Genomic DNA, 24,868 nt, shown 5'->3' with positions numbered 1-24,868 from the left:
CTGTCCTGGAACTCGCTGGGTAGACCAGGCTGGCCTCGAACTCATAGAGATCTGCCTGCCTCTGTCTCCCAAGTGCTGGGATTAAAGACGTGTACCACCACCTGGCATAATGAAGCTTCTTAATAGTATTTTATACAGCTACTTCCCAGGCACTTTTGCCTGGGTAATCCAGAAACCCTAGGCATTTAGTACACATTTCATACCTTTCCACACTCTGTCTTTCTGCATTAGCAGCGCTGAGGATGGGATGGAACTCAGCATGTTAGGCAAGCGCTATGGTTTCAAAACACAACAAAGGTTAGCCCAGACTGACCACTTGCCGACACCGGCCAAGCACGAACCCAGGACTGGTTCCAGTGGGATCAAGGCTCCCTTAGAGGACAGTGTGAAGGTCCCACCGAGATCAGGATTCTCTGAAAGACTGGAGCTGCTAGGAGGCACTACCTTCGGGGAGACCGAGTGCCTGGGGTGCACCTACCTTGACGAGCCTTCAGCAGCAGAGTGTTGGCCACGAGGTTCTCGAGTTCCATGGCTCGTAGTCTGCGACGCAGGCGCCGGGGCGGCGGCAGTCGAAGTTTTGGGGGTGAAGGCAACGGAGGCGGGGAAGGTTCGCGGGGAGGAGACCCTAAAGGCACAACTGCAGCCTCCTCGCATACCTCCGGCGGGGCACTGGGCTTCTGGATGCTGGCCCGCCGCGACCGCTTTCGCCGCCGTCTCTTCTTCCGCTTCTTCTTCTTCTTGCGTCGCCACCACTGCCACCAGTGGCGCCGCCGCCGCCGCCGCCGCCGCCGCCGTCGCCGTCGCCGTCGGTGCGAATGCAGGCCCGGGGAAGGCTCGCCACGGGCTCCAGCTATGTTGTTGTCCGGGAGAGAGGCCTCCTCTATCGGCGCCGGCGTGCGGTTGCTCGAATTCCTCCTAGCATCATCGCCCAAGCCCACGGCGCGTAACTCTCGCCTCAGCAACGAGTCCTGGCGCGGCACTGAGCCTCCGCTGCGCCCCACCCCACGGAGGAGCTCACTACCGGGAGAGCCGTCTCCGGCGGCGACGGCTACCGCAGCCGCCGCCGCCGCCGCCGGGGCCGCCAGATAACTCGCACAGCAGCCTGGCCCCGGCTAACGGTTTTCCTCCAGAGGGAGCCCGAGAGCTCCCCTCGGGGCGGCGCCTGAGGAGACTGTGGCCCCTCACGGGACACTACAGATCCCATAACGCCCAGCGCCAGGAAGTTCGGCAGTGTTGCCTCCTGGGAGTTGTAGTCTTTGATTCACGAAAGCGCCAGTTCCGTGTCTTACAGGGCTTGTGTACTTCTCGCGCGGTAAGGGGTGCTGACGTAGTTATTGCGAGCCGGGGTTGGGCGTGGTTCTGCAGCCTCCGCACACGTTTCTTGAGGCAACCGGCTGCTGCTTGGAGGATCTGTAGGCACTGGATTCCAAAGTGTGGCCGAGTGAATGTCATGGGGAAGGCGAAGCGGGCTGGTGCGCGGAGGCAGGTCCACAAAGCGCCCGCAGGGGCTTTCGGAGGCCCGGCGAAGACTAACCCAAACCCGTTTGAGGTGAAAGTCAACAGGCAGAAGTTCCAGATCCTCGGCAGGAAGACGCGCCACGATGTGGGACTGCCCGGCGTGTCCCGCGCCCGAGCCATCCGGAAGGTAAGGGGTCGCTGCCAGTATCTGGCTTCCCCAATGGCTAGTTGCATACTTCTTGGAGACTGTCTTAGTAGGGATTACTATTGCCATGATGAAACACCGTGACCAAAACAACTTGGGGGAGAAAAGGGTTTATTTGACTTACACCTCTATACCCTAGTCCGTCATTGAGGGAATTAAAAGCCGGAGCTCAAACAGGGCAGGAACCTGGAGGCAAGAGCTGAGGCAGAAGCCATGGAGGGGTGCTGTTTACTGGCTTATTCTCCATGACTTGCTCTGTCTGCTTGTAGAAGCCAGGCCCACCAGCCCACGGGTGGCCCACTCACAGTGGGCTGGGCTCTCCCCATCAATCACTAATTAAGAAAATGCTCTTTAGGCTTGCTTGCGGCTGGATCTTACGGAAGCATTTTCTCACTTGAAGTTCCCTCTTTTCAGATGACTGTACTTTATGTCAGGTTGGCTTTAAACTAGCCAGCACAGAGATCATGACTGTTAACATAGCACCGCCTGGTCTTTCTCTGGGATTGAATGCCCTTCCTCTGGAAACTCTTTGGGATCTTGCAGGTGTAAGTTCTTCTTGACTCCTCCATGACTCCTCAGGGCCTAAGGCTTATGCAGAGGTAATCACTTCTGAGCTCTGAGCTGACCTGTACTACTTTTCTTTAGGCTTTGACCATGCCAGTATGCGACCCCATGCTCTTTGAGTGTTTGAAAAATGTCCCTCCTCTGAATTACATGAGCTTGTCCCCAACTAAAATAGTACCTTTTATGGATAATCTCATAACTTTCATCCTGGTTCTTATAGACCCTTCTCAAGTGTATTCTGTACCTTCCTTTCAAATTCAGTTCAACAAATGGCATTCTGTATGTAGCTCATGTTCCTTGGGCTTTTAAAAAGAAGTTTGTGGCTGCCTGTTGTGGTGCATGCTTTTAATCCCTGGAGAAACAGAGGCAGGTGGATCTCTTGAGTTCAAGGCCAACCTGGTCTACACAGTGAGTTCTAGACTAACAAGGCCTACATAATGAGACTCAAAACTTCCAGTTGAGTCTCAATAAATAAATAAATATACTTAAATAAACAAAGAACAATTTCTGGTAACTTTGAGAAAGTTAATAGGTTAGAATTATTGGTAATATTTGTAGGGGAGATAAATAAGACTTGGCCTTTGCCCTCACAGCTCCTAATCTGTACTTTGTTGCAAAGGATGCATTTCACGTGAGATCTTTAAATTGAATGAAATGTCTTTTGAGTAGGGTGAAATATTCATACTGCAAGGAGCTGACACTGTCCTGTATGCATGGTCCAATGTATGCATTGTAGGAAACACAAAAGACTGACTCTAATAATTTGCACTATACACTGTAGGCCAAGGATAGCAGAGGGCACATTGGGGAATAGGATAATGTAACCTCTAAAAGAGCCACATCTGCATTTTCCAGTTAAGCCTTGGGTTTCGTGCAATAATGGAACATACGCTGCCACTTGTAGTGGTTGTAAGCATTAGATAAAATAGCACATTTAGTGGATAGTGAGCTGTCTCTAAATACTACTGCTCTTGCACTGCTTGGCCTGTTGTCCTTGTTTTGTCTCTTGCAACCCAAATTCTTAAAAAAGACTTGCTTTAACTCCTAAAGGTGCTAAAGTACAAGTATCATTTTTCACATCCCACAGACCACATAGCAAAGTTTGTGCATCCCTGTAGTATGGATGAGAAGGATCTCAGTTCCTTTTTGAATTTCCAAGCACTTGGCCCACATCAGAAATTCAAATATTTGAAGGAATCATAAGTAGAAGCTGGGAACTTTGGGAGGTCACAATCAGGAGGCAGTAATGTAGAACATCAGAAAATTGTTCATAGAATCATACTCACGCCCTGGAGGGCCAGTGGGCTAGACTGAGGAGGTGAGTTGGAGGCACACTGTACTGGAGTGGGGGAAGGTAAGGCACAGAGACAAAGGGCTCTAGGTGTACTGACCATGCCACACCAAGACCCAAGGGGCATGGAGAAATTAGAAAGGATTGGGGAGCAGTGTCTCATTCAGACACAGTCACTACTGTTGGGGCTGAGCTCCAGTCAGTTTGAGTAAAAATGACTGGAGTGAAAAATGCAAAAATGCTCAAATCTAGGGTCCCATTAGGGGTTTCAGATGCTGACAAGATACCTCATTAGTTGTGGATTTATGAAGCCACTGAATTGGAACGTTACAAAGGCCTTTTGTTGCTTGATGGTTCTACACTGATACTACTTTCGGCATTGATTAATGTATAATGCTCTCAAATAACAATCTATTGGCAAATGTAAAAATTACTGCAAAAAGCTTGGTATGGTGGCATGTACCTGAAATCCTAGCACTCTAGAGGAAGGGCAGGAGAATCAGAAGTTTGAGGCCATCCTTGCCCACAGAGAATCCCAGGCCAGCATGGGCTATGAGGCTGTGTTTTTTGTTTGTTTGTTTGTTTGTTTTTTAAAGGAATCTCTACAAAGAATGAAAGTTGCTATTACAGCAACTCAGGTCTCTTGAGGCCATCACCCTTCCTTGCTTCCCTCCATCCTTACCTTAGGGCATTCAACCTCAGGACTAAATAATACTAAATGTGTTTATTACTGCTATTAGAAGGATACCCAGTTTCCAGGTACTTGCTATTAGTTGTTCTGTGCTTAGAATATCAAGATAAAAGGGTTTGGTTTTTTTTTTGGGGGGGGGGGTTGTTGTTTTGGTTTTTTTTGTTTGTTTGTTTTTCAAGACAGGGTTTCTCTGTAGTTTTGATGGCTGTCCTGGATCTCACTCTGTAGAACAGTCTAGCCTCAAACTCACAGAGATCTGCCTGGCTCTGCCTCTTGAGTGCTGTGAGTAAAGGCGTGTGCCAATGCCACCCAGCAAGATAAAAGGTATTTTAAGGTGTAAAGAGTGAATTGTGCTCCCACTTGATAAATTCATTTATGATATAGTTTCTCACATGAAAGCACAGCTGTACATTCTCTGGGATATGTTCAGTGGGAAGTAAAGTCCCTCCTTTCTGTGGAAGAGACCTAAACACTTTCCCAAGTGAATCATGCCTACAGTAAATATTCCCAAATTGTAACACAGCCTCTACAACTTTCAGCACTGACAAGTAAATTCCAAGGAGGAGAATGATTGTCTCGCTCCCATTAAGTGTAAGTTGATTTTTCTCTTCTCAAAAACATGTCATCACCAGGGAAGGCTTGTCATTGATGAAAGCATGTTATGAACTTCGATATCATACTGTATAGTTCTCAGCTTCACAGCCCCTTCCGGTGGCCTCTTCAGTGAAGAGGACAGGAGCGTGTGTGAGAATTATTTATGTGTGATCTGTTTTTCAGCGAACACAGACTTTACTAAAGGAATACAAAGAAAGGAACAAGTCCAACGTCTTCACAGACAGACGCTTTGGGGAGTATAATAGCAGCATGAGTCCAGAGGAAAAGATGATGAAGAGGTTTGCTCTGGAGCAACAGGTATGGAAAAAGTGTGTCTGTTGGGGAGGGGGGTGTGTGTAATTTTACACAAGGCCAGCCAAGGAAAAGGGTGTTTCTCTGTAGCAAACTTTCTTCTCAGACACCAACTCACAAACAGCAGCACAGAGACTTATTAAGAAAGCTCGGCCTTAGCTTAGGCTTGTCCCATTAGCTCTTATAACTTAAATTAACCCATTTATATTAATCTACGTTTTTGCCTTGTGGCTTTTTACCTTTCATTTTGTATGTCCAACTACCTCCATGTCTCGTTAGTGTCTGGTGCACCCCGAGTTTTGTCTCTGGGTTCATCTTCCTTTCTCTCTGCCCAGCAGTCCTGCCTATACCTCTTGTCCAGCTGTTGGCTCTTCAGCTCTTTATTAAACCAATCACAGTAATGTATCTTCACACAGTATACAAATACACCAACCCCTTCTCCTTGTTCATTGACACCTCTGAGTTGTCTGCCTGCCGTGTGCAGGGGATGTCTCGGTTGGTGCGTCCTATCTGGGTAGACATAGAGAAAGGGCACCTTCAAGAGATAGCGGTTAATGAGTAGAGAAATACCTTAACCAGAACAAACAGTGAGGAGTGACAGGTACTAGAGTTGTTAGCTAAGGTCTTGCCTTCAGTTTTGTTGGATGGAGAACAAGTGAGTGGAGGACCATTGCTGATGGGAATGATTTAGCAGTAGCTTAGCCTAGTCCATTGACTTACTTAAAAAATTTCTGTACAAGTTCTGCTTATATTTCAGTCATCTTTCAGATGATCCAGAATAATCTTCAGACTGATTTGTGTTGTCATATTTCACATGTAGAGGTAAATAACTAATTTTCTAGGAAGTAAATGTAATAATTTTAAGTAACTGATTTTAACCCCTTTTTGTCAAGCGACATCATGAGAAAAAAAATATCTACAACCTAAATGAAGATGAGGAATTGACTCATTATGGCCAGTCTTTGGCTGACATCGAAAAGCATAATGACATTGTGGATAGTGACAGTGATACTGAAGAACGAGGAACTTTGTCTGGTAAGTGGGAGGTGGCACCACAGAACCCTGGTGGCTTGGAGCAAGGGACAATGTCTTCAGTATTGGCCTCTCTCCGGAATATGATGTTGAACCTCTTGATGAGCCCCACAGGGTTTTTGCTTTTGTTCTTTGTTTTGTTTGTCTGTTTTAGAACTTTAGGGTGGTATGTGACTGATGCCTTTATGGGCTCTAGGAAAGTTTGCTTTTGGCAAGGGTAACCACTGAGACATGTTGCAACATTCCATTGTCTGATGTGACATCCTGACAGAATTTACTAGTAATTTGGATATGAATGAGGGAGAAAGGCAAATTGGAGATGACTGTAAAGGTCTTGGCCTAATCCACTGAGAAAACTGGATTACCATTCACTGAAATGGGGAGGACTGTGAGATAGATTTAGGGAACTCTACAGTAAAACATCCATAAGCAGCTGGAGAGCTAGGAACCAGAGGCCAACATGGAGACTGAGCAAGGGCACCAAAGGAGCTAGAACACACAGAAAAGAGATGGCATGGGTTGGGGACACGACTCCACAGGGAACAGTGCAAGCACGAGGATCCCTCGCACCCACATGAAGAAAGGCCAGGTGTGGGGCCAGCAGGATGGCTCAGTAAGTAAAATGTGCTTGCCCCTCAAGCCCAGTAATCTGAGTTGAAGACCCAAGTAAAAGTAGAAAGAAAGTCCCAGCACTCGGGAGGCAGAGGCAGGCGGATCTTTGTGAGTTTGAGGCCAGCCTGGTCTACGGAGCAAGATCCAGGAAAGGCGCAAAGCTACACAGAGAAACCCTGTCTCGAAAAAACCAAAAAAAAAAAAAGTAGAAAGAACTAACTCCACAAAGTCCTCCTCTGACCTCCCATTGTGTGCTGACTCAAGCAACCCTGTTTCCCACTCCAGTCATACACACTCAAACACACACAATAATAATATTTTTGTTGTTGTTTTTTGTTTTTCATTTTCTGAGACAGGGTTTCTCTGTAGTCCTGGCTGTTCCAGAACTCACTCAGTAGACCATGATAGCCTCGAGCTTAAGAGATCCGCCTGCCTCTGCCTCCCAAGTGCTGGGATTAAAGGTGTGCGCCACCACCACCCAGCTTAATAATGGAATTTTTACAAAACTTAAAAAAAAAAATCTGAGCATGGCACTGTGGAGGCAGACATAGAAGGAGCCCTGGAGCTGGTAGGTAGTTGGCTTGACTCCAGGTTCAATGAGAAGGCCTGTCCTAAAGAAACAGGAGGGGCACAGGAGAGTAGGACATCCAGTGTCTACTCCCTGTCTTCTACACACAGACACACACACACAGACACACACACACACACACAAAACAAATAAAAGAAAGAAGAGCTGAAGCATGGATAGTTGGAGAAAGCAACGTCAGAATGCCCTGGGCATGCTGCCTGGAAGCCAAGTCGAGTACTTTCTGGAGAGAGGACCAGTGTATCAAACACTCCTGATAAGAAGAAAATTAAGAGCTGGCCTGTTAGTAAGACTCCACAGGAGAGCCAGAGCAATATCTGAAGACAGAGAGACTGAAGATGAAGCAGAGACAATTCTGGAGGTGTTACTATAAGACTGAAAAGTAGAAAGGGTGAGATACACTGTCACCTGTAACCATGTCAGCAGGGAGCAAATGTAGAATTTGGTTTGCTCAGAGGGTCAAGGGCATGATGGGAACATGGACCAAAAGGATAATAGACAAATGGATAAAGTCTTGGCTTTCTAGGGGGCTGCTGGATAAGACCTGAGCTGGAAAAAGATTCTAAACATTCTTTTTCTGTTCTAGGTGAATTGATTTATATCTGAGAAACTAGTTTTGTTTTGTTGTTTTGTTTTTTAAATTCTTTCTAGTTCACATTTGATGGTTCCTGCAGTGTTTATCTTCTGTTATGGCAGCATTAGAATAAGCTGGAGATGAGGGACGCTTACAGTTCTTGCTCTCACCGTTGGCTCAGGGCCTTTGTCTGTGTAGGAGGAGGCAGGGATGCCTGCCATTTGTTGCTCCTGGACTTGTCTCCCTCCAAGACTGGTTCCAGTCTGTTTTCCTGGATATGATGGTGTTAAATGAGAACGATGAACAATAAAAGCTACATATTGTTTCCTAAGACTATAGCTAGTTGGTGATCTAAGGAGTCTGAGTGTCCTTGAAGCAGCTAATCTTGTATTTCCTTGAGTATCATTGTGCCCATGACCTCATGCCAGTTGTGAGAATTTCTTTCTTTCTTTTTTCTTTTTTCTTTTTTTTCTTTTTTTTTTTTTTTTTTTTTTGAGAAAGGGTTTCTCTGTGTAGCTTTGCGCCTTTCCTGGAACTCACTTGGTAACCCAGGCTGGCCTCGAACTCAGAGATCCTCCTGGCTCTGCCTCCCAAGTGCTGGGATTAAAGGCGTGCGCCACCACCGCCCGGCTGAGAATTTCAGAGTATTCTGGGGAGAGGGCTAGCAAGATGGCTTATTGGATAAAGGCACTTTCTTTTCTTTTCTTTTTCTTTTTTTTTTTTTTTTTTTTTAAGTGACCCCAAAGCTACAGGATAGAACTGAGAATCCAGAAGTGAGCCTTGGTGGGTTTTCGACAGGGTGCTAAGGGATTTAAGATTCATTATTTATTTATTTATTTATTTATTTATTTATTAATTATGCAGTGCTGTGTCTGCATGGCCAGAAAAGGGCACCAGATCTCATCATAGATGGTTGTGAGCCACCATGTGGTTGCTGGGAATTGAACTCAGAACCTCTGAAAGAGCAGCCAGTGCTCTTAACCTCTGAGCCATCTCTCCAGCCTGGATAAAGGCACTTTCATCCCAGCAGTACAAGCCTGAGAACCTCAGTTTGATCCCCAGAACCCACATAAAGATAGAATGAGAGAGCTGGGGGTTGGAGGTTTAGCTCAGTGGTAGAAAGCCCTGGGTTCAGTCCTCAGCTCTGGGGGAAAAAGAGAGAGAATGAGAGAGCTGACATCGCAGAGTTGTCCACATGATTGCGGTGCACACAATGCCCCCCCCCCCACATCACATATAAAAATAATTTTTTTAAAAGTACTCTTGGAGAAATGGTGACAGAGTTCTACCCAAAAATGGTTACAAGGTTAGAGCCTGGGCTCTAATATAATATCTTCTGCTATTTTTTCCAGCTGAGCTGACTGCTTCCCACTTTGGTGGTGGGGTTCACAAGAATACCTCTCAGAAGGAAGGTGAGGATGGGGATAAGCCAAAGTCACGGAAGGAACTGATTGAAGAGCTCATTGCAAAGTCAAAGCAAGAGAAGGTGGGCAGTTAATGTTCTTACTGTGGACAGCACCAAAGTATGCCAGACTTTCTTCCCATGTACATTTATCCGCTGCATTTGATTTTTATCTGAATTTAATATAGGACCACTCATTTTGAAAAGGAATATTCTAGATCTCATTAAGGATACACTTCTAATGGTTTTAGTTGGCTTTAGTATTTGCAGAACAGTACTGATTATTAAACTTGCAGTGTACTGCTCAGAGCATCTGAATACATAGTAACAGGAAGTTCTGTTTGATCTTAGAGATTTACGTTTAAGACACTCACTTCTAGTCCCTTATTTCATACTGATGCATTTGATATTAAGTGGGTCATTGTGTGTTCTTAGCCTTGACACCAGGCCACTTATGGAAGTCTAATAATAATGGTGTATGGTATGTGTTTGCTGTTTTTTTTTCCCCAGAGGGAGAGACAGGCTCAACGAGAAGATGCCCTTGAGCTCACAGAGAAGCTAGACCAAGACTGGAAAGAAATCCAGACTCTCCTGTCACGTAAATCTCAGAAGTCAGAAAACAAAGAGAAAAAGGAAAAACCCCAGGTGGGCAGCACCCTTCACAAGAAGCAACACAAAACTAATGTCTGTTGACGTGACATTTCAGCATCACTGACTCTTTCCTGTTAGGGTGGGTTTAGTATGTGTGCAAACTCGGGTCCACTGAGCCATTTTCCTGGCCTTATTTTCAGTCAGAAGTTTCTTCTCTTTTTGTTTTGTTCTGTGTTTTTGAGACAGAGTCTCTCCGTGTAGCCTTGGCTGACCTAGAATTCGCTGTGTAGACCAGGCTTACCTCACTTTCACAGAGATCTACCTGCCTCTGCCTCCTACGGGGAATAAAGGCATGTGCCACTGTGCCTAGCTTTCAGTTAGTTTACCTCATGTTTGTTATATAGGGTGGAAGTGACCCAAAGTCACCTCTTTCTTTAAGTGAATTACAGTGTTTCTCAGGAGAGAAGTACTTTAGGGTAGAAACATCGGAAGGCTGTACTTCTGTTGCACATCCTTATATTCATGTGTAATATATTTAATACGCATTTGCTTAATTTCTTTTCCTCTTAATAGTGTTGCTTTTTACATTTCCCCTAAATTGTTGAAAAAATGGTACATTTGTTTAGTATCAAGATTCTACCAAAGAAATAGGATTTCACTAGATTATATTGTAGCATGGCATGTATGTATCTTTATGAGTCAGCCATATAATTGATGTTACTGACATAATTTCCCATGTTTCAGGCTTAATACTCAGTTGAGTGATATTTTCTGTTAAAGCAGATATGGTAGTTTGGGTGGAGTGGGTTTGTTTGGGGTTTAGAGTTTTTTGTTGTTGTTTCTTTTGAGGTAAGTTTTCATTTAGGACAAGCCTGGCCTTGAACTCACCAAGAGTGACTTTGACCTCCTGATTCAGCTGCCACTACCTCCTGACTGCTGGAATCCAGCAGCTTATATGTTTTAAAAATAATTTTTTGCCTCCTGAGTGCTGGGGTTAAAGATGTGTGCCACCACTATTTGAGGCCAGCCAGGGCTACACAGATAAACCCTGTCTCAAAAGAAACCAAAGTTTTTATGAACAACAATATCTATGTAGCCCATATGTCTACCTGTTTCTCAGTTTTTAGGACCAATTAGGACAGCCTGCTTTTGTTTATTTGGGGGATAATGTGTATCTGCATGTGGGTGCTTGTGGAGGCCAGCAGTGGGTGGCTTCTGCTGGAGCTGTAGAACGTGGATGCCAAGAACCTAACTCTGGTCCTCTGGAAGACCAGCAAGTGTTCTTAATTACTGAGCCAGCTCTCCAGCCCCGAGAGCAGATTTCTGTGTGGAAGAAAAGACTTAGGCATGGTTTGCCCCCTTCCTTATATAATGGTGTCTGGTCATTAATGGAATATTCTTTACTTTTTGTAAAAAAAAAAAATCCTGAAAAATATCTTATTTTTACCTTAGCCAGATGCATACGACATGATGGTTCGTGAGCTTGGCTTTGAAATGAAGGCACAGCCCTCTAACAGGATGAAAACGGAAGAGGAATTGGCAAAGGAGGAGCAAGAGCGGCTCCGGAAACTAGAGGTATGGGTGACTTGTAACTGAGTGGACAGCCCAGCTGGAAACCCAAGAGGCTCAGCTCCCTCCTGTGAGGCCTGAGTGCTGACTCTCCTTCATAAGTGCTTCTCCTTTGTCTTGAAGATGGGCTGAAGTGTGCTGTTCTTAAATTTACATTGGCAGACATGTGTTGTTTTCATTGATAAAAGTCACAATATGAAGTAAAGTGAAAATAGTACCCAAGGTATTCTTGGTGACACCTCTCCCACAAACAGCTGCTGACACTGGAGTGAGTACATTGCCTTCTACACTGTTAGCTGTGCATTCAGAATTTTAGTCTTACTGTGTTTCAACAAATGAAATAGAAAAATGCTCTATAGCTGTTTCAACGTGCTGTGTCACAGGCCTCTTCTGTACCCTGAGTGTTTCTAGTTAGATTTGATGAACAGAGTGTGACTTCTCTTTCCTTACTGCCTCAGGCTGAAAGACTTCGAAGAATGCTTGGAAAAGATGAAGATGAAAATAAAAAGAAACCAAAACATATGTCAGCAGATGATTTAAATGATGGCTTTATACTAGATAAAGACGATAGGCGTTTGCTTTCTTACAAAGTAAGTTGTCACCACCCACTCCTTTCATTTAAAAACCACATTGTCTATTCAAGGGATTCATTGTAGCTGGAATATTGAAGCCCTTTTAAACACGTTTTCATGGTATATTTATGCCATGACAGGTATCAAACTTTATAGAGAAGATGGTAACAATGGGGTTGTCCTTCTGTCCAGAGAAGAAGCTGGTACAGAACCACACAGAATAGAATTTTGCTGGTTCTCAGTTGTTTACATCTAGCATTTATAATATATTTATGATCTTTTTGAATTCAGTATAGTATTGACAAAGATAACTCGTGGTTAGAGTTCTGAATAATAATAACATTATTATTATTATTGGGTTTTAATTTGATTACTTTTGTTTATTTATGAGATAGGCTCTTGGTGTATACAATTCTCACAATTCTGCCTTCCAGGTGCTGGGACTAGAGGATGTGCCTTGTATATGTTAGGTATGCACTCTGCCACTAAGTTACATCCTCAATACTAGTGTAGTTTTTAATTTACAACATTTAAAGTATGAGTGTTTTTAGAGTGTATTAGCCAGAGTTTAGGACAAGAAAATAGGTGGGCCTACTGTTTTGACAAGGGTCTGATATGTAAAACTGGATGTTTTAAAAGTACACACACACCAAAAAAAACAACTTACATGAACAGGTTCTACCCCAAAGCCACTGTTGTCTTCTCTATTCACTAGCCCCCAAACCAGTGGTAGGACACTGTAAACCCTCACAACCACTGGATACCATCAACATTTCACTCCCACGAGCTCTGTGGCAAAACCTAAGCTTTTCCCAGCGTCCCAGCTGCAGGGTTCTCTGGAAGGCCGGAATAGTCTCTAGTAGAAATTTAAGGGCTTGGTGCCATCTTTTGCTCAGCCCTGGCAAAGGCCTTACTGATGGGGATACATGTAAGAGAAAGTGACCACATGGCCATGCAGCAAGTCCAGGAGAAAGAGAAGGCCCAGGCATGCCCCTTAACCACTCTCAGGAACTAATTCCTCCTGAGAGAAGCACTTTCTGACTTAAAGACCTCCCTCCAGGCCTCATCTCCCAGTGGTCCCTCCCCTCTCACAGCACCACACTGAGGACCATGCTTCCAAACCAAAGCACTATGGAAGAGCCTCAGTTCCTATGGATTAGGGTACCTCAGAGAAGTGGGCAAGAGGGCCCGAGCAGATAAGAAAGTATGATGCCATTTAGGGTAGTATTTTGGTGTGGCTGCAGAATGTTCTGACTGTGGTCGCCATGATATTTTCCTAGGATGGGAAGATGAACATTGAAGATGTCCAGGAAGAGCAAAGCAAGGAAGCAGGCCAAGAGAGTGACCAGAAAGAGGATGAGGAGGAGAGTGATGAGGAAGAGGGTGAAGATGAGAGCAGGGAGGACACAGAAGAAAGCGATGCCTCGGACAGCCACTCAGACCTAGAGTCTAATACAGAGAGTGAGGAGGAACACGAGAAGCCAAAGAGTGAGCAACATCAGACTCCTGGGGAAAAACTGCCAAGTGATGATCAGAGAGCTCAAAAGGCTGCTGGAGCTGAGCTACCCTACGTCTTTGCAGGTAGAACCCAGTTGTTTTCTCTGTTCTATTTTCGGGGCTGGGATTCAGTACTCAGCCTTGTTGGGTTTTCTTGTTTTCCAAATAATGGGCCACAGGATGTACTTGTTAGTCTCCCTCCCTGGAGATGCTATTGTGAGTACAAGGTCACATTCCCATTTGTGACATCTTTGCTGTGTGTCATTCTTGGTATCTGTGGGTCCCCATATTAGCATCAAGTTGACATTGGTTCCGTGACTATGCACAGATGAAGAGGCTCCTTTCTGCAGCAGGATGTAACTGATTCCTGAACCGTCTGTACAAAGGCTTTATACCTACACACTCTGCTTTGGCCACAACAAATACCTTCTATCAAATATAGGGTGTTTGATCTGGTTCATAGAGAAAAACTCTCCAGTTATAGCAAGTAACCCTGACTTGTTCTGTGACTGAAGGTTATTTCCAGAAAAGATAACTGATGAGTAAAGCTGGCTTCCAAGGACCAGACTTGATGAGTAAGTCTCCAAGCCTGTCTGACATATATACACTGAAACCAGCACTGCCTTATGGTTTGTGGGTCTTCACGCACATTCCTGCTTGATGAAAGCCAGGGTCGTCTTCTCTTTGGGGCTGTCCTTGGGTACATGATTGTCAAATATAGGCCATTTAAGTGATATTATACTCTTTGGGTAAACGTAGATATGCATGCAGTTAAACAAACACCTTTTATGAAACTTAGGTTAAATAATGTTTTTATAAAGTGGAAGTAGTCATGTGGGTTGTTGTCGTATTGAAGGTTAACTGTGAAATGTGTTTGGTGTTTTTGATAGCTCCTGAATCCTATGAGGAGCTGAGGTCTTTATTATCAGGAAGATCAACAGAACAACAGCTTATGGTGGTGGAGAGAATCCAGAAATGTAACCATCCAAGTCTTGCAGTAGGAAACAAAGCAAAATTAGAAGTACGCTGGGATAAATTTGTGGGTATGGGAGTATTAGCATGATCCTGTTTCTATGACTGTTAAACTTACTTGGAGGTACACAGTACAGGGTGTCTTGGTGTCTTCTCAGGGCCTGCCTCCCATTTGATAACACTGTGGGGGCACTGGAAAGCATTTGATGAGGAGGAGAAAGCCACCCATGGCATCAAGCACCTCTCTGCCTCACAGCAGCCCTTTTACCCTCATTTCACTTGTCAGGAAACTTATACTCATAGCCACCAAGTGGCTGAGACTGGAAAAATGAGTTGCTATCACTGGCTCTATTCCTTGGGGAGATTCTCATGTCCTTATGTAGACAATGCAAGGCTGCAGCTTTCCTCATCTGTTTTGTTGTTCCTTCCATTTTGTTTTTGAGACAGGGTTTCACTATGTTCCCCTGGCTGTCCTGGAACTCATGTAGATCAGGCTGGCCTCAAACTCTGATCTGCCTGCCTCTGCCTCCCAAGTGCTAGGATGATAAGTAAGCCACCAACCGGCTTTGTTTTGTTTCTTTGAGACAGGGTCTGGTACTTTGTGACCCAGGATGGCTTCAAACTTTGTCTTGGCTTCTAAATACTGAGATAATAGACATGTGCTACCATGCGTAGTTCCTTGTTTGGTTTTAATGAATTATTCACTGTGCCATTCTATAAAGAATGTGCCTGATCCTTAGCTTTCTTTTTTTAATTCATCTATGTCTAGCAATTTCTAGCAGTGTTTTTGCTTGAATTTTGTTTATTCTCCTGAAGAAGTCTGTCCCAATGGGCTCTGGCCAGCATGCAGGTGTTCTGGGAATTGTAGGCTGTGGTTTAGCATTTGGTATTAGGCACTGGGTGATCTCCCAATCTGTCTCCCTGCAGAAATTGTTTGGCTTCCTTCTGCAATACGTAGGAGATTTGGCCACAGACAGTGCACCAGACCTCAAGACCATCGATAAGTTGGTTGTGTAAGTATTTTTGTGTTAAGAGGAATAGAGGGCTGAGTTGAAGTTTTTCTCCTATCTAATGTTACAATACACGTTTTAGCATCATTGTGGCAGTCGGGTGTTAATGTGACCTTAGCAGGCAGGTGACTGCCCCAGAGCTCTGAGACACAGATAGGCTTCACAGCACATTCCCACAGCCTCCCCTCTGACATGCTGCTACCATTGCAGGGATGCGATAACCTTAAATTACCAACAAGTTGACATTAAAACGAAGCTAGTGAGCCCTTCAGCTTATAGCAGTAGTACTCATCGGTGTGTCTGTTTCACTCACCACTGGACCTCCAGCTCTGGGTGGGGTCAGAGGTATTTGGGAACATGCTAGAGGGACCCTTTGCCGCCCCACCAGTCCTTGCCTCAGTGGAGTCCCACAGGAGGTGCTTTGCTTGAGTCTGAGGGTATCTGCTGGGGAAGCATGTCCACTGCCCTACACTGGAGTAGCTACAGAAGGTTCTGGCCTTTACCACAACCTGTGACCCCTGTGGTCATTTTCTGCTTCCTGTACAATGGCTGGAAGGACAGAAGGGACAGAGATCTCTGTCCGGAGCTGTGTCCTGGAGGTGCGGTCAGTGAAAACCTGCAACTGGAGGGGGCACTCTGGAGCCACTTCCTCCTGTACTGCATAACTAGCCTGTGTGTCCGCTGCATGTGCAGAAAGATGCTCCTGCACTGTAGTGGGTAGCCATTCCAACTTTGATCTGGAAATTCCAGCCCCCATTGAGGCTTTGGCAACTGTCACGCCTACAAGGCGGGGCCAAGGGAGGCACCGAGAGACCCAAGATCTGGACGGGCCAGCATGCTCTCTGTTCCTGGACCCTAGATGGTGGAGGTTGACCAAGCAGAGCTCCAGAGAACACTGCTGGGCTGCGATACACCTTCCCCACACCCTGCGACCTACCTACCCTTTCATTATAAGTTACCCACTAAATAAATCTTCCTTTTAACTACGTGGAGTGGCCTTAATAATTTCACGAATATCTGGCGCTCACGTGGGGCAAATTCCTAAGGCCTGGGTGGCTCCCACCCTCAGCCTCCTCCCCAGCTGGCGGGTGCCTAAACCCACCTGCAAAGTTCCATATAACCAGAGAACACCTACACGGTTCCATTCCCAAAAAAAGGGAGCAGCTAGTCCGGTCTCAGTTCCCTAGCTTAGCCCCAAGACCAGCGAAAAACCGCTATGAGTGAGGCATTCCCTGGGCGTCAGATATTGGTAACAGTTGCCGAAGCCTCAATGGGGGTTGGAACTTCCAGATCAAAGCTGGAATGGCTACCCACTACACTGCACCATGTGTGAGGAGACAGTAAGTCAGACATGAAGTGTTATGGCCAACACTTAGAATATGCTCCTAGCAGTACTGATCTTACAGACACCCATGGCACTTGCACATACTCCTACCACCACCACATAAACACTATGACCAGGAGTTTAAGAAATGGCAAAAAACAGTATGTAGAAGCATAAAATGCTACTTGAAATATCACCTGGACCACCAGAAAGGTCAGCGTCAGTGGTAAGAAAAGTGGATTCCTCAGACTGGGCTCATAGTTCAGCAGTAGAGTGGTACTGCCTGCCATGCATGAAATGGGGTTCAGTACCCAGCAACCACAAAACAGAATTGTGTATTCATCTGTAGGCTTCCCATTCTTCCTTGCTGAGTCAGCAAGTGACCGCAAAGGAAAATAGATTTGAGATTTGTTGTTTGGGTTTTTTGGTTTTATTCTCTAAAATCATCTCTGTTATGTTTTTGTTTAACAGGCAGTTATATAATCTTTGTCAGATGTTTCCTGAATCTGCAAGTGATTCCATCAAATTTGTTCTCCGAGATGCCATGCATGAGATGGAAGAAATGATTGAGACCAAAGGCCGGGCATTGTTTCCAGGGTTGGATGTGGTAAGCACAGACAAGGTTCATCAGATCATTTCTTCTCAGCCACCAGTAATCAAGTTTATTTTGTCATCACACAGAATGGCTGGCATTGGATACCATGCTTATGGCTTTGAGAGATTTGCTGTCCCTTAGTCAGGTGTCCAGCCTATGGGCCTATGCATCCCAGATTACCTATGAGTGTGGCTCAATACATTTGTACATCAGAGTGTCATGTTGAAATGTGAAAGCTTGGATACCTCTACTAGACCTTCCAAAATGATCTGAGAGAACTACAAGACATGAGAGGAATGTAGCTGAAGATTTCTCCAGTCCTGCCCAGCCCCACCGACCCGGCAGCCACTTATAAAATAATCACTCAGAAGCTTATATTAATTAAAACTGCTCGGCCATTAGCTCAGGCCTACCACTGACTAGCTCTTACATTTAAACTCAGCCCATTTCTGTTCATCTATATGTCACTATGTTTTCTGTGGCTTTACCTGTGTGCCATTACATGCTGCTCCCTGGACAGCAGGCAGGCTGGCGTCTCCTGACTCCACCTTCCTCTTCTCAGAATTCTCCTTGTCTGCTTATCCCGCCTATACTTCCTGCCAGGCTACTGGCCAATCAGCATTTTATTAAACCAGTGTACAAAAGCATTATCCCACAGCATTTCCCCTTTTTTGTTTAATTAAAAAGGAAAGTTTTAACTTTAACATAGTGAAATTATAACAGTTATCAAGCAAGAATTATAGTTACAATATCTAGTTTATTTGTATTTTGTAAAATTAAAGAAAGTATTTTACCTATCTTATATTTGTGAGTTTAAAGTTTTATATCTAATTACCTTTTATTATAACCAAGGAAAATTATAACTGTCTAGTCTTTAACTACATCAAAGACCTCAGAAGGATATAATATTACCTAAGTAAACAGGAAGAGCATTGTAAGCAACTTTTAAAAAAATCTAGAATGACAGAGAAAGCTGACTGGACAGTCATCCAAAGTTCCTCTGTAACGTTGGAGCATCCATCTTTAGCCCATAGGTCTAGTTTCCTAGTCACTTTTTTTGTGTCCTGTAGAATGTCTGGCAGTCTCCTCTAAGAAGCAGGAACCTGAAGGTCCATCTTGCCTTGTAAAGTTTTGGGGGTTTTTTGGTTTTTCAAGACAGAGTTTCTCTGTATAGCTTTGCGCCTTTCCTGGAACTCACTCTATAGCCCTGGCTAGCCTCGAACTCACAGAGATCCGCCTGCCTCTGCCTCCCAAGTGCTGGGATTAAAGGCGTATGCCACCACTGCCCAACTTTTCAGAGTGATCCCACTGCATTCTGAGGTTTTAACAGTTTTATCATAGTCGTCTGCTTCATCTTTGACTGAATTAGTACCTTTGAAGAAATACTCAGAAGGGCTGGCTGCTTCATTTTCTGGCATGTGTGTTGAGGTGGGTTGGCAGCAGTTCGCAGATTTTTAAGTTTTTGCTAATGGTTTTTATACACATCCTGAAAGATACCTGGTTTGAGTCAGCTGACTAGTTAGGAGGGCTGCTTGACCCTCTCCAGCACACTTCTTACCCAATCACCTATTTAGCTAAGGCTGTGGAGTGCTGTTGTGAACACTAAGATTAGAGCCATGGCTAGAAGACCCAGTCTCTGCCTCCTGAGAACTCACTGCCTGCTGAGGAGTGCCAGTGGGAAGTCCTGCACTTGCAGGACTTGGGGACATCAAAGTGCTGCTTGGGGTTAAGTCTCCAATCCTTTCAGGCCACATGGTCACGTGTGGTTCTGCATCCTCTCAGCATCTTTTTTGTTTGGTGGGTATTAATTATAATTATGCCTGCTCAGATAAGCTAATATGAGTGCTGGTGACACACTAAACTTCACGTGACCCTGCTGGTGCCGGGACACAGCTGGCAGTATAGTAGCAGCTGTATGGCTCATACTGTGGTTCTCTTGCTGCTGCGGTAAGGAGCTGTGGCATACAAGAAGCTTGCCAGGCCATGGAGCCAGCAAGGCTGTCCTTACCCCCACCCCAAAATCAGGGTGGGTTCTAGTCACTCTTCAAGAATAAGAGTCCCTGCCTGACCAGAAAAGTGAGTTGTGTGCATTGGAAGTTTCCCTGGGGCCTTTTGCTGTCCCTGCTTCCCCATGTGCTTGGAGTGGAACTACAGGTCAGGTATTGGACGCTGAGACGTGCTGTCTCCTTCCAAGCAGACGCAGGACATCACTTGGTATCCAGCAGGCAAGCACTGGTGTCCCCAACTTTGGTAGCCTGCAGCCCCAGTTCTGCAGGTTGGAGATCAGGGATGAAGACCCTGCTAAGCTCACAGAACAGCCCCATCCTTCTGGAATTCCACATGAGCCCACTGTGTGTCGGAAAGCATGGGAGTGCTAGAGTGTCCTGGGAGGTAGTGAGGGAGTCCCTGCCCTAGAGTGAGGTGTGGTAGCTTGTCAGTGCCTGTTGTATCTCACCAGGACTTTTAGGATCAGTTTTGCTATGGGGCCTTTTTTAATATCACTGTACCTTTAATCTGTACTGGAACATTTCTTTTCCAGCTCATTTATTTGAAAATCACCGGGCTGTTATTTCCAACATCTGATTTCTGGCATCCAGTTGTGACCCCTGCCTTGATGTGCATGAGCCAGATGCTTACTAAGGTGAGTCCCATCTTCCAAGGATTGGTGGAGTCAGCCCCATGTCTCAGAACTATCTTAAACAAGAGTGTACTTCCACATCCACAGTGATACAGCCTGTAGTTGAATTATAGGTGGCAGGAGGTTGACATGAACCCAGTAGTTCAAGACTAGCTTGAACAGTATAGAGAGCCTGCCTCAAAACAACAACAACAACAAAAAGTCCTTAGCTATTGACCATTAAGATTTGGCATAAAATTGCTCATCTTAAAGGGCCTGTGAGGAACCCATGGGGATTAGGAGTTCCACGGTCGGTCAGCAGCACTGTCCGGCTCGCAGAGCTTCCTACATGAGCTATTCCAGATGGGGCAGGGTAGAGAGAGTTGGGGTGGAAGGTTTGAATCAGCAGTACAAGATTAGATGGGGAGGTGACTCCAAAACAAGCTAATACTAGGACAGTTACCAAGTTTGATGGGTGATGTGTTCATCCCCCATTTCGGTTTGGGCTCAGACCATAACTTTTTCTGTATTTACACATTGCTTACCATGCCCTATGTTCAGGTAGCCTTCATAATCAGCCTCTTGATCAGGGTGCAGGGTTTCCTGTGGTACTCAGTGGGGTGGTGTTGCTGTCTGCCATAACAGTGCAGTATTCCATAACATGGTTCCAGAGTAGTAACTGTCCCTGTGGGTTCCTTTCTAGTGCCCGGTCCTGTCCCTACAAGATGTGATAAAAGGCCTGTTTGTGTGCTGCCTATTCCTGGAGTATGTGTCTCTGTCTCGGAGACTCATCCCTGAGCTTTTAAATTTTCTTCTTGGGATTCTTTACATAGCAACTCCAAACACTAAGAGCCAAGGTAAGTGATTTATGGAGACTTTGAAATGTGCATAAGAGGGTTGGGGATTTAGCTCAGTGGTAGAGCACTTGCAAGCGCAAGGCCCTGGGTTCGATCCTCAGCTCCAAAAAAAAAAAGAAATGTGCATAAGAGTTTTTAAGTATGTACATACTCATTCTGGAAAGTTGAAAGAACACTGAAAAAAACACTCGGGTACCAACTGACTTTCTCTGTCAGTGTGTGCACAGCCCACACATTGACACCAGCTTCACACTTGGAGTTCACCTCTCTGGGACTGATGCCAAAGCCATGTAAAGTGTTTCAGCACATTTGAAGTGTTGGAGCTTTAAGTATTGGGGACTAAATACATTGTGAAAATTAATCTTAACCTTTCTCTTTCCACTTTTTTAGGGAGGAGGGGTAATAGAGATTGAGTGCCCTCCCCACTTTGATTTTTAAGATATTCTCAGCCAGGTGGGTGGGCATATGCCTTTAGCTCCAGTCCCAGCACTCACGGGGTAGAGGCAGGCAGATCTCTGAGTTCTAGGCCAGCCTGCTTTCAAATCCCTAGGCTCAAATAATTCCTTCTTCAGCCTCCCAGGTAGCTGAGACTACAGGCATGTACCACCATACCCAACTCTCTTTTTACCATAAGACCAAGACTGCTCAGTGTATTTTCTGTAAGCTGGGACTCTAAGGAGGAGAGCTGGGGGAGCCAGAGCACTGGAGAGTTCCAAGTCTATTGATCTTAACTGATTTCTTTCTCTGGTTCCTGCTCTCCCTCCATTCTGGGAGCTTCCATGGGACAGAGTGCATTCCTCAAGATCCCCATGGCATGCTCTTGGACCTCTGTTTCTGTGGATGACATTTCCATCCTTAAAACTGAAACAAAGCTCAGCTTTGCCCTAGTCTGAAGTGGTGGCCAGTTATTCAGTTCACCCTTCCAGTTGCCACCAGCCTTTGGATTTCCTGTCACATGATGTTCCTGCACAGAGCTCCCTTATGGCATTACGTACACTCCAAACACTGCCTGCCCCGGGTATCAAGCTTGGGTTGAGAACAAGCCATCCAGCATGACCTGTCACAGATGATGTAGATCCCTGTAAAGAGTGCTGCAGTAAAACGTGCAAGTACTATAGTGGAATCAGAAGGGGGTCCCTTGGCCTGGTAGGGGCTTGGGACAAGGTGACTCGCCCTTCACGTATCCAGCCACCTCCATTTAGCCATGTCTGAACTCTCTCCCAACATGTTTTTCTGCCTCTGGCATTAACTAATGTCCATTTTCAGGTCTTTGCTTATGTCCATCTTGTCCATCCTCAGTCTGCTCTGACCTCTAGTGAACTCCCGCCTACCCACTCTCCAGCACTCCTGCAACTCCTCATTCTATTCTGGCTTTGGCATCCGTTTTTGCTTTTTCAGTAAGGGTGCTGTTTATGCCTGATCTGTCTATGCCGTGGCCTAAGTGCTAAACTATGCGTTACCTGAAGAAGGCCATAGGAAATCTGTCACTAGCAGGCTTCCAGGTTAAGTTAGGTGTGTTGCCTCACCTATCCCCTCGGGAGCTTCCCCAACAGGTACCCTTTCTATGCTTATTTGCCCAGTTGAAATGGCTTCACTGGTATTTAGCAAGACGTGGCAGCTTGGTGAAGAGACAACTTTTAAAGATCAAGCCACTACAGAGTAGGCTCGCTAAGCCAGTAATATCCGGGTCCTTTCTGACCTGTCATGCTTGGGATTCAGGTTCCGCTCTGGTGCACCCTTTTAGAGCACTTGGGAAGAATTCGGAATTGCTCGTGGTCTCTGACAAAGCAGATATGGCCACGTGGCAGAGGGGAAGCCTCTCCTTGCATTGGGCAAGTAGACTGAGCTCCATGACAGCGACTGAAGCCAATCATACCAGGTATGTGTGGATACCCCAGGGACATCTTGGAGCGACTGTCCTAACATATATAGCATTATTTTCAAAGTGCACTAACTTGATTGGGAACTGAAACTGAGTCCCCTTTAGATATCGCTGCATTTCTTGTGCCTCCTTCCTCTCCAGGCAAACAATATCGTCTTGACTACCATAGTGAGCCATTAGCCTTTCTGCTGATGTGATTCCACTTAGGTTTCCTAAGCTGTGGGTGAGAGCTTCCATTTTGCCAGCATTGTTGGCCTATCAGTGATGAGCTTGTCCCTTTCACTGTCCTTTGCCCTTGCAGACTATCCTGCTTGGCCTCGTGTCTGGCCTTGCTGAAGCACTGTGTGCTCATGTACAGTGTATTGCCATCCTTCCATGCCATCATCAGGCCCCACCAAGCCCTCCTGACAGAACATCTTGTGGACTGTAGCCTCCCCCAAGACCTTCAGGTGAGCCTTACTGGCAACTAGGTGTCTTGCCCTGGTCTCAGACTGTTGGATGGCTGGCACCAGCTTAGTGGCATTTTTGGTCATTGAAGTTGCAGCGTAAAAGTCATCACTGGTGCCTTGCCACTGTCTCCCTGGCAGAGAGGCCATCTGCTACTCTCTGGATACAAGCCCTCACATTTACAATTTTCTCACTGGAGGTGAGGGGAAGTGTTCATGCATTGGCACATGTATGGAGTTCAGAGGGCAAGGCCTTCGAATTTTAGTTTCTAGAGATTGAACTCCGGCTTGGTGGCAGGAGTCCTTGTCAGCTGAACCATCCCACTAGCCCACTTCAGATTTTAAGAGACAGACCATTATCGCATGTGGTTCCCTGTGTAGAAGATGGTTACTCAGCCAAGCCGCAGCAGGCAGTGGCAAGTGGGGCCTCTAGGAGGACCTCTGAGGGCATGCTGTCATGGCTGTCACAGCACCCGCTATTCCCATGTTCCTCAGGAGCTGTCTCGAAGCATACTGTCAGAAATGGAAAGCCAGAAGCAGCACTGTCGGCCGCTGGTATGCGAGAAGAGCAAGCCAGTCCCACTAAAGCTGTTCACCCCCCGACTGGTCAAAGTGTAAGTGTTGGGTGCCCTGAGAAGGCCAGGACTGTGGAGGGGCTAGAGGCAGGCAATGCATCTGCTTGCAGCATGTGACAGGAGAGATGCTGCACTCGGAGGCAGACGCGGCTCGGCTCACCTCCATGGTCTTGTTGACTCTAACTTCAGGCTTGAGTTTGGACGGAAACAAGGCAGCACTAAGGAAGAGCAGGAAAGGAAAAGACTAATCCACAAACACAAGCGGGAATTTAAAGGCGCCGTCCGCGAGATCCGAAAGGACAATCAGTTCCTGGCCAGGATGCAGCTCTCAGAAATCATGGAACGGTGAGGAAGGACTGTGTGTGGGACGAGGGCACCACTATGGTTTGATGCCACACTCATAGGCCACTGGTTTTTCTCAGTACCAGGAAGCATGGTGACTGGTATCTGGCAGCCTTGGCAAGGCTGAGGGTTGAGCCAAATATGTATGGTTCTGAACTGTTAGTGTTCAAACAGAAGAGCAAGATATCCTGAAAACTGATGAAAAGTGACATTTGCTTCTTTTTTTTTTTTTAGGGATGCGGAAAGAAAGCGCAAAGTAAAACAGCTTTTTAACAGCTTGGCCACACAAGAAGGTGAATGGAAGGCTCTGAAGAGGAAAAAGTTTAAAAAATAAATTGTTTTGTAAATATAGCAAGGGTTGCATAATGCGTTGTAATGAAGGGTTCTGGAGGAACACTGTGGAGTGTCTGATCCTGTCTCCCCTGCCATGCCTCAGCACCTGTTAAAACAGCCTCCATTGCCAGGGGGTGGGGGTGTCGGCACACGCCTTTAATCCCAGCACTTGGGAAGGAAGGCAGGAGCAGGCGCGTCTCTTGGAGCCAGCCTGGTCTACAAAGCAAATTCCAATGACAGTGAGCTCAGAACCAGAAGTACTGTAGAGAGTTGGTTCTTCACTGTTAGGTGACAGCCACACCACAGAAGACATTTTAGGCAGTCCCATAGAAAACTGTGACAAGCTATCATAGTTTGGGTACGTG

The 24,868-nt window shown here is 45.8% G+C and overlaps 2 protein-coding genes across 9 annotated transcripts in view; one reads left to right on the top strand and one right to left on the bottom strand.

The window, feature by feature from the left end:
• The window catches only part of Grk4 (G protein-coupled receptor kinase 4), a 113,204-nt gene extending 112,089 nt beyond the window's left edge, over nucleotides 1–1,115 (bottom strand). For 7 of the 8 annotated variants that reach the window (XM_037208179.1, XM_028870832.2, XM_037208182.1 and 4 more), the window contains exon 1: nucleotides 479–907. In XM_037208179.1, the coding sequence (XP_037064074.1) occupies nucleotides 479–530 (52 nt within the window). In that variant the 5' untranslated portion in view covers nucleotides 531–907. Of the gene's footprint in view, nucleotides 1–478 lie in introns of all 8 variants that reach the window. The other variant, XM_028870833.2, reaches the window with a different exon arrangement.
• A 228-nt stretch (nucleotides 1,116–1,343) lies between these two features.
• Nucleotides 1,344–24,521, top strand: Nop14 (NOP14 nucleolar protein). Its single transcript, XM_028870828.2, has 18 exons — nucleotides 1,344–1,645; nucleotides 4,987–5,121; nucleotides 6,009–6,150; nucleotides 9,272–9,405; nucleotides 9,832–9,966; nucleotides 11,365–11,487; nucleotides 11,940–12,071; nucleotides 13,334–13,634; nucleotides 14,441–14,571; nucleotides 15,450–15,535; nucleotides 17,328–17,463; nucleotides 19,991–20,092; nucleotides 20,772–20,925; nucleotides 22,645–22,804; nucleotides 23,109–23,256; nucleotides 23,749–23,867; nucleotides 24,018–24,173; nucleotides 24,405–24,521. The coding sequence occupies exons 1-18, from the start codon at nucleotides 1,451–1,453 to the stop codon at nucleotides 24,502–24,504; spliced, it is 2,589 nt and encodes an 862-aa protein (XP_028726661.1). The 5' UTR covers nucleotides 1,344–1,450; the 3' UTR covers nucleotides 24,505–24,521.
• The last annotated feature ends 347 nt before the right edge of the window (nucleotides 24,522–24,868 follow it).

The sequence above is a fragment of the Peromyscus leucopus genome, chromosome 7 (assembly GCF_004664715.2).
Source record: "Peromyscus leucopus breed LL Stock chromosome 7, UCI_PerLeu_2.1, whole genome shotgun sequence".
Classification (NCBI taxonomy): Eukaryota; Metazoa; Chordata; class Mammalia; order Rodentia; family Cricetidae; genus Peromyscus; species Peromyscus leucopus.
The sequence above is the reverse complement of the archived record's forward strand: the minus strand, read 5'-3'. Positions and strand labels throughout refer to the sequence as shown.